General features: G+C 36.0%; 1 protein-coding gene across 5 annotated transcripts in view; it reads left to right on the plus strand.

Moving 5' to 3' along the window:
- Tut4 (terminal uridylyl transferase 4) overlaps window positions 1–9,198 on the plus strand; it is a 99,470-nt gene that overhangs the window by 29,000 nt on the left and 61,272 nt on the right. For all 5 annotated transcript variants that reach the window (XM_013348546.2, XM_013348547.2, XM_026781896.1 and 2 more), the window contains exons 6-8: window positions 1,266–1,354; window positions 3,486–3,537; window positions 6,724–6,793. In XM_013348546.2, the coding sequence (XP_013204000.1) occupies window positions 1,266–1,354; window positions 3,486–3,537; window positions 6,724–6,793 (211 nt within the window). The remainder of the gene's footprint in view (window positions 1–1,265; window positions 1,355–3,485; window positions 3,538–6,723; window positions 6,794–9,198) is intronic.

The raw sequence follows: 9,198 nt of genomic DNA on the forward strand, positions 1-9,198 counted from the left end.
TTGGTTTTTCGAGACAGGGTTTCTCTGTGGCTTTGGAGCCTATCCTGGAACTAGCTCTGTAGACCAGGCTGGTCTCGAACTCACAGAGATCCACCTGACTCTGCCTCCCGAGTGCTGGGATTAAAGGCGTGCGCCACCACCGCCCGGCTTGAGTATCTTTTTTTTTAAGAGAGTGGGTTTTATTATAAAAAAATATTTATAGGTGTGTGTATTCCACACATGTGCCAGATGCCTACAGAGGCCAGAAGAAGGTGTTAGGAGCTGGAGTTACACAGGTGATTGTGAATTTCCTGATAGGGGTGCTGGGAATCTGAACTTGGGTCCACAGGAAGAGCAGCAAATATTCTTGAGTACTGAGTCCCTGATTATCATTGATTTCTAAGTGGATTTTAGCATTTATTTTATATATTTTCAGTACAAACATTATAACATTACCAAATAACATTTTTATTGCTTTATGATAGGGAAACATTAGTTTAATTTACTTTTGGGTTCAAGATACTATGAATTTAGGTTTATTTGATACATTTACACAAGTATAGGTTGATGCCAATCTTTTTTTTTCCTTTGACATTTAGGTAAATTATACAGTAGTTTGGGAACAATCTAGCCAAGTAGGTTCTGTTTATCTTGTAGCCACAATTTTTTTCTGTTTAAAAGTTTGCACTATCAGTTGACTTGGAGTTGCTTTGTATTTTGGAAAGCATTTGTATTGAGTGATCCTTTTTTTAAAGTTGTATAAGCATCTAAAATAATAAATGGATTTTATGACAGCAGCATTGCTAGGTGAGTGCATTTGTTAAATAATCTTTGATTGGTTTCTAAATGAATTGTTTCAATTGAACACTGAACTTTTCTTATAGTTTTTATTCCTTGTATTTTCTTCTTGTACCCATGATACCCATCCAGTTAGAAAGGATGTCAATTTTGTAAAAATCATTATACCATAATCATGTGATTGAAGTTATGTATAGTTTTCCTGATGTTTTTATTTATTTGTTTTGTATGTGTGGGAGTCTAGTGTGAGTTTATGTTTAGAATGTGTATGTGAATGCCTCATACGTTGGAAGAGGCAATTAAATACCTGGAAACTGGAGTCACAGATGGTTATGAGCCACCATTTAGGTACAGGAAACTGATCTCTGGTCTTCTGCAAGAACAGCAGCAAGTGCTCTTAGCTGCTGAGTCATGTTTCCAGCTTCCCAATTTTTTAAAAAATACTCATATTTGCAGTTTCATGCTTTTGTGTTTTTTCTTTATTCCAGAATGTTCACTGAGGTTGTATGGCTCATCTCTGACAAAGTTTGCTCTAAAAAGCAGTGATGTTAATATAGATATAAAATTTCCTCCCAAGGTAAGTAATTAAAAAAAAATCTTCTTTCTATGATACTTATGGGTTATCTTTTAGAAAAGAGGTAGGAAGAAAAAAAAACAAAACAACTTTGACTTATTGAGTATGACCATGAAGACTAAACAGTGTTTTTAAGTTACTCTTAATGCCGGGCACTGGTGGCACATGCCTTTTAATCCCAGCACTTGGAAGGCAGAGGCAAGGAGATCTTTGAGTTCAAGGCCAGCCTGGTCTACAGAGTGAGTTCCAGGGCAGCCAGGGCTACACAGAAAAACCCTGTTTTGAAACCCCTCTCCCCACTCCACCCCCCCCAAAAAAGTTACTCTTACATTTCAAATAGGGAGAGTAAAAACATTCAGGTGGGAGAAAAAAGCCAAAAGAGGAAAATAATAAAAGGGGAAAGTGCTTACATTTGAAATTGTTGACTAGTTACTACTTTGGGTAAGCAGTATTAAAAAGTGGAAAAATAGAAACCAGAAAGCTAAATTTAAAACCTGACTGAAAAGCAAAACAGAACAGGTTCCTTGATCTCTTTGAACATTGTTTTCCTCAATTTAAAAAAAACAAGATGAATAACATTTTTTGTTGGTTTTGTTTATTTGAGGTAAAATTTCCCTATTTATCCTGCGCTGGAACTCAGTGTATATTCCAGGATGTCCTTGAACTTGTACTTCTCATGCTACTGCCTCTTGAATGCTGCTGTTACAGGCACATTGGGCCATAATATGGTGTTTCTAAGAGCCTGGGCCTTATTCTACTAGAGTTCCATCTCTATCTTCCAAATAAGGGATAATGTTTCAGCTTTTGAGGCAGGGTCTCAACTATGTGGCTCTGATTGGTTCTGGAGCTCTTTGTGGCTCAGGCTTGCTTTAAACTCAGATCCCCTGCCAAGTGTTGGGATTAAAAGTGCTCTATCACACCTGGCCCAGTTTTTGCATTAAATGAGATGAACATACACATATAGCCTGGTAAATGATAAATACTTATAAGACCTAGTAGTGAGGTAATGTTATTATCAACTGTCAGTAATATTTGGCATTAACAATGCAAATTTTTATCAAGCCAAACATTGAAAATTGTCAGTCAAGGTCTGGCAATATGTCTCAATGGGTAAAAGACAACCTGGTGACCTGAGTTCAATCCTTGAAACCCACATCAACTTGAAAAGAGAAATTGATTCTGTGTGTTGTCTTCGGGCTTCACATGGTGGCTGTGTGATATACACTCCACTCTGTCACATACAGTAATACAATTTTTAAAAAGTTAATAGTCAAAATTTCATGTTTGTCTTAGAGTTTCGGTCTATGATAAAACACCTTGGAGACATTTATTTCATTTTAGCAGCTTGTAGTCCATCCAGGGAAGTCAGGGCAGGAACTCTAGGTAGGTAGGAACTGAAGCAAAGGCCACGAAGGAAGTGCTGATTAATGACTTACATACACTTCATGGCTTGGTCAGCCTGCTTTCTTATAGCACCCAGGACCACCAGCCCATGAATGCCACCACATCAACCAAGGAGTGGGGAAGCACTACAGGCTTGTCTGCAGGCCAGTCTAGTGATAATATTTTCTTAATCAAGGTTCCCTCTTCCCAAATTCGGTTCAAGTCATGTCAGGTTGACATAAAATTAGCCAGAACAATGTTTAATTTTTTAAAATACTTTTTTTGTTGTTGCTCATAGATACTTAGTTTGAATGAAAGTTTGGTGTTTAAATTTCTAGTTTATTAGCCGGGCGGTGGTGGCGCACGCCTTTAATCCCAGCACTCGGGAGGCAGAGGCAGGCGGATCTCTGTGAGTTCGAGACCAGCCTGGTCTACAGAGCTAGTTCCAGGACAGGAACCAAAAGCTATGGAGAAACCCTTTCTCTAAAAAAAAAAAAAAAAAAAAAATTCCTAGTTTATTTAATAGTCATTTGGTAAACTTGGTTTCTATTTTCCTTGAATAATAAATAGTTGAGCATTTGTTGTAATTGTACTTCTCTGAACATATTTGTTGACATAAAGTAAAAATACTACTCTGATTGTATTATTTTAAAATACAGAGTATTATTTTTGTTTAAGTGTTGTTGTTTAATCAAATTGAGTTCTCACTAATGTCCTGCTACTTGTTCTTTGTTTTAATGAAACTTTTTAGATGAATCATCCAGATCTTCTAATACAAGTGCTTGGAATTTTGAAAAAAAGTAGTAAGTTCTTGCTTTTTCTTTCATAAAAATTTTTCTAATAGTATAGGCACTGTATTGTTTACATATGGTTAACCAAGTTAAAATTGCTACCATGTATGAGTATGCGCATGCGCGCGCACACACACACAAACACATACCTATATAAATATACATGTATATTTATAGTAGGTGTCTCTGGAAATATAATTGACCTGTTGGTTAAGTCAGATGTACTGTGTCAAAATTGATAATTAAAAATGGTTATGGGATTTGGAGCATTAAAAAATACCTTTCAATACAATAGCCTCTCCTTATCTTCAGGATTTACTTATTTATGTATTTGTTTAGTGCGAGGGATGCAACCCTGGGCCTTGCACTAGATGTATATTTTGTCAGTGAGCTATAGTCCAGTCACTATCTCAGTTTTGCTTTCTGTGGTTTCAGTTAACCTGCATTCAACTACAATCGAAAATCAGGTAGAATATTCTAAAAACAAACAATTTCTCTTTAAAAAATATTTTCTTAATTTATGTGTATGATGTTTTACTTGCATGCATATATGAACATCATGTGTGTGCCTTTTGCCTGCAGCGGTCAATAGAGGGTTTTAGATTCCCTGGAACTAGAGTTGTGGACAGATATGAGCTAACATGTGGGTGTGACTTGTGAACTGAACCCAGGTCCTTGTTTAAGAACAGTTGCTCTTAATCGCTCAGTCATTTCTGTAGCCCTTCCTCATTTTTAAGTCTCATTCCATTCTCAGTAACTCCATCAATTTATCTTTTAGTAGCTCTTCAACTTTCAGGTTATTAGATTCTCTGCAGTGTCATGTATAGACGAGAGTCCACATTCATATAACTGATTATGTTGTAATTGTTCTGTTCTGTTTCATTAACTTCTATTAATCTTTTATAGTGCCTAATTTATGTATTAAAATTTTTCAAAGGCATGAATGATTAATAAGAGATGAGTATTTACATGGGTTGCAGATATTTGCTGGTGTTTTATAAATTATTTCTTTTTTTTTTAATTATTTATTTATTTATTATGCATACAATATCCTGTCTGTGTGTATGTCTGCAGGCCAGAAGAGGGCATCAGACCCCTTTACAGATGGTTGTGAGCCACCATGTGGTTGCTAGGAATTGAACTCAGAACCTTTGGAAGAGCAGACAATGCTCTCAACCTCTGAGCCATCTCTCCAGCCCCTATAAATTATTTCTTTTAGATAAAAGAGAGCGACTATGTTACATCATTTCATGTGTAAATGAAGACAAATAGATCTATCTTCATCTTATTGGAAGGTCACTGATGAAGGACAATTAGGGAGAGATGTAGCATAAAGATGTGTTCATACATTGTGTATACATGCTTTCTTTCTACCTGATTTGTTTGTTCTTTTTGCTTTTGTTGTTGTTGTTTGGTTGGTTTTTCAAGACAGAGTTTCTCTTTGTAGCCTTTACTATCCGGGCTGTCCTTGCTTTGTAGACCTGACTGGCCTCGAACTCACAGAAGACAATTGCCATTGTCTTCTAAGTGCTGGAATCAAAGGCGTGTGCCACCAGTCCTGGCCACTTTCTTTTCATTTGAAGCAGTAACCCACCTGAAATAGCTATAGTCTATTGTAATCATCTGAATCATACCAAGTAGCTTTTCCATGTTACTTGTCTGGAATGCTTTTATAAGAAAGGATACTTAATAGATAAAAATTAAAAAAAAAAAGAGTATGGTGTTTCAAATCAAGCTCTAAAACATATATTATAAACTGGTAAACTAGTTGACTCATCCTTTTTTTGTGCGCTTTTGTGTGTGTTTATGTGAGAGAGTGTGTGTGAGTGAGTGTGTGATGTTTGTGGCATTTTTGGTGTGCATGATAGTTGTTCTTTTAGTCTCTGGAATTGAACTCGGGTTGTCAGGCTTGGAGGCAGGGGCCTTTATTATCTGAGTCATCTCATTAGCTTATTATTCATGAGCTTCTTGTTGACCATTGCTCTGGGAAATTAGTTTATAAGGAATGACGTAGGGATATTTCAGTAGAGTTGCTTTTATTAATAAATACTTGTTTCTAATTACACAAAAACTTAAAAACATAAAACAGGTAAACATAGGAGGTAGACATGATGGCTTTTATCTCTCGAGAGTTATTGAGAAATGTCAGCCCATTATAACTATTATTATTATTATTATTATTATATACCTTTCACATGAGAGATAATCTTCACTCATATAATGTAGGTTTAAAAGCTTTTTCTAATTTTTTAAAATTATGTTTCACTTAATTTTCTCATTACATCCTCTAGAAATCTATCATCAACAAGATTTGTTTTTATATTTGTGTTCCTAATCCCTTGTTGAGCTTTTTGTGTCATAAGTTACTGCCATATTTATTGTATGATATAGTATTTCTGACATGATGGGTTTCCAGTACATATTTTTAAATTGGTAATTATCTCATCAAATACTAATAGGGATTTTCATTGAGGTTTTTCTCCTCAAACAAAATGTCAATCTATTTATCTTAAAGTATTTATTTTTAATTTTTAATTTAAATTTATGTCCCTGTGCATGCTTGTGGGTGGATGGGTGCTTACATGCATTTGGAAGTCAGAGGACAACTTGTAGGATTTGGTTCTCCCTTTCCAGCACATGGGTACTAGAGGTTGAATTTCCAGCAGGGCCATCTCTCCAGACTCTGAAGTAGATATTTATGACTTGAGATCTACTTTGGTGATAGGCTTTGCCCGCCACCCCACTCTCATTAATTCCTCCTAAGAATCTTTCATTAGTCAGATTTTAGAAATATTAATTGGGTGAGGCCTAGAGTTGTACTTGAACGGCAAAGTATAAGTTCTCCTATAACTATATATAGCCCTCAGAAGTGATGTGCCCTCTTTGCTGTGTATCTGTGAAGTTTGACTACTTATTTGGAAATATTCAAACATTTAGGGATGTTAAAAGTCCTTCTTAAGGTACCTCTAATTTCCAAATGGTATTTAAGACTATACTTGTGGTTTATGGTATACAAGAAATGACTCTAGGAGAGGTAAGAGATTTTTTTGGGGGTTTATCATTTTCATAATTAGAAGAGTAGGTTATCCCACAGAAGTAATGAGAGTGATTTTTAGAATGAAACTGTTATTTATTCTTTACTGGTGAATATTTAGCAATACTAACATTAACTTACTTTTCCCCCTCTCCTCTTATTAGCATTATATGTAGATGTGGAATCTGATTTTCATGCTAAAGTTCCTGTTGTGGTGTGCAAAGATCGGAAAAGGTTGGTAATGAAGAAAAAAAGGTTTTTATAAAAACAAACAAACTTGGGCTGAGGAAATTGCTCAATGGGTAAAGGGTTTGCTGCACAAGCATGAGGCATGAGGACTTGAGTTTGAATCGCTAGCGCTGAGATAATAAGCTAGGCAATCCTACTTCTTTGAGAGATCATAGGGTCTTCTTGAGCAGCCAGCCTATCCAGCATGTTGAGCTTCAGGTCCAATGAGAGATCTATTATTAAATAAGAAGGAGGAGAACAATAGTCAAAGATACTCACCATGAGTCTGACCACCACACACATGTGTGAATGGACCCATGCATGTTAGTGTGTACACACACACGCCCGCAAGATGACTCATTTACTACATAAACCTGACAAACTTGAGTTCTACTCTTTGTATCCCATGTAAGCCACTATGCATACACACACCCCATTATTTTTTATTTTTTTAAAAAAGGAACCAAATTTGTTTCAAACATTTCCAAAGTAAGAAATTGTATATCTTAGATTTCTCATTAGTTTAATATGTCATTTATTAAATGACACACCAAATGCATGTGAACAAGAAATTGAGTTAGCAGAGTTAAAGCACTCTAGGTAAAACTTTCCCTTCCCCTCCATTTTCTTTTTCTTTCTTTCTTCTTTCTCTTTTCTCTCCCCCATTCTCTCTCTCTTTCTCTTTCTTTTTCTGCCTAAATTCATTTAGTCACCCATCAATACTAAGAACATTTACTTTTGTATACGTGCTATATTGCTCTGGAGATATAAAAATAGATAGCCACTCTTTGTTTTGTTTTGTTTTTTGTTTTTCAAGACAGGGTTTCACTGTAGCTTTAAAGCCTGTCCTGGAACTAGCTCTTGTAGCTCAGGCTGGCCTGGAACTCACAGAGATCCGCCTGCCTCTGCCTCCCGAGTGCTGGGATTAAAGGTGTGCATCACCACCGCCTGACTGAAATAGCAACTCTTGATAAGGTTTTACTGTCTGTTACAATCTCGGGGCTGGTGAGATCACTTAGTAGGTAAGAGAACTTGCTGCCAAGCCTGAAGAACTGAACTTATTGTGAGACATACCTGGTAAAAAGAGACATCTGACTCCTGAAGTTGTCTCCTGACCTCCATTTAAGTATGTGCATTCATGTGTACATATGCATACAAAATAAATAACATAGGAAATATTTACAAAAAAAAAAACTGAGGAATCAACAGAACATTTAACCATTTTTGTAAGTTTCTTCCATGTTTTTTAAAAAAAAAAATATATATATATTATATATTATATATACAATATTCTGTCTGTGTGTATGTCTGCAGGCCAGAAGAGGGCATCAGACCTCATTCTGTGACCCACCATGTGGTTGCCGGGAATTGAACTCAGGATCTTTGGAAGAGCAGGCAATGCTCTTAACCACTGAGCCATCTCTCCAGCCCATGTTTCTTCCATGTTAAATCTCAAGTAGTATTTAGTTTCTTTTCATCTTCCTTTTTTTTTTTTTTTTTATTTTCTGAGACAACGACTCACTATGGCTGGTCTGGAACTTGGTATATACACAGGGCTGGCCACAAAATCAGAGACGCCTACCTCTGCCTCCCAAGTGCACATGGAAGAAACTTACAAAAATAGTTAAATGTTCTGTTGATTCCTCAGTTTTTTGTTTTTTTTTTTTTTTTTGTAATGTAAGATTGTGGGTCTTTTTTTTTAAATTCAAATTGAAAAGATTTTGTAGAGATCTAGTTCAGCTTTCTTATTTTGGACTTTAAAGTATTTCTGTATTATGGTGTGTGTATGTGTGGACATTTGTGTCCCATGACATGTGAAGGTCAGAAGGCAACTTTATAATGTAAGTTCTCTCCTTTAAAGCATTGCATGGGTACTGGGATTGGTTATAAAGGGTTTAACTGAGGTCTTCAGGCTTATTTGGCTAGTTAAGACATCTTGCCAGCCCAACTTTCTTTTTTTCTAAATTAGAAAATCGAGACTGGGAGAGGATAAACATTTGTCCAGATTTATATCTTTTAAGACAATCTAGTAGATGGAAACAAAACAGAAAACAAGTGTTTTTCAGTTGTATTTAATTGCCTGCATATGACAGCCTCAGCTTCATTCTTTTTACTGCTCCCCTCCCTTCGCTTGGATTCTCCACTGTATTCCTCTCATTCTACTAAGGTAGCTCCTGATTTCACTGTACAAAAGCATAAGTTGTGGATTAATAAGTAAATTCCAATCCTTAACTTGAAAGTAGCAACAAAACTATGAAAATTTGAATAAGAGTTGAGAAGTATAGTTACTAAATTGATTTTTAAATTTTTTATCATGGGGCTGGAGAGATGGCTCAGTGGTTAAGAGCACTGCCTGCTCTTCCAAAGGTCCTGAGTTCAATTCTCGGCAACCACATGGTGGCTCACAACCA

Source organism: Microtus ochrogaster, chromosome 10, assembly GCF_000317375.1.
Source record: "Microtus ochrogaster isolate Prairie Vole_2 chromosome 10, MicOch1.0, whole genome shotgun sequence".
Classification (NCBI taxonomy): Eukaryota; Metazoa; Chordata; class Mammalia; order Rodentia; family Cricetidae; genus Microtus; species Microtus ochrogaster.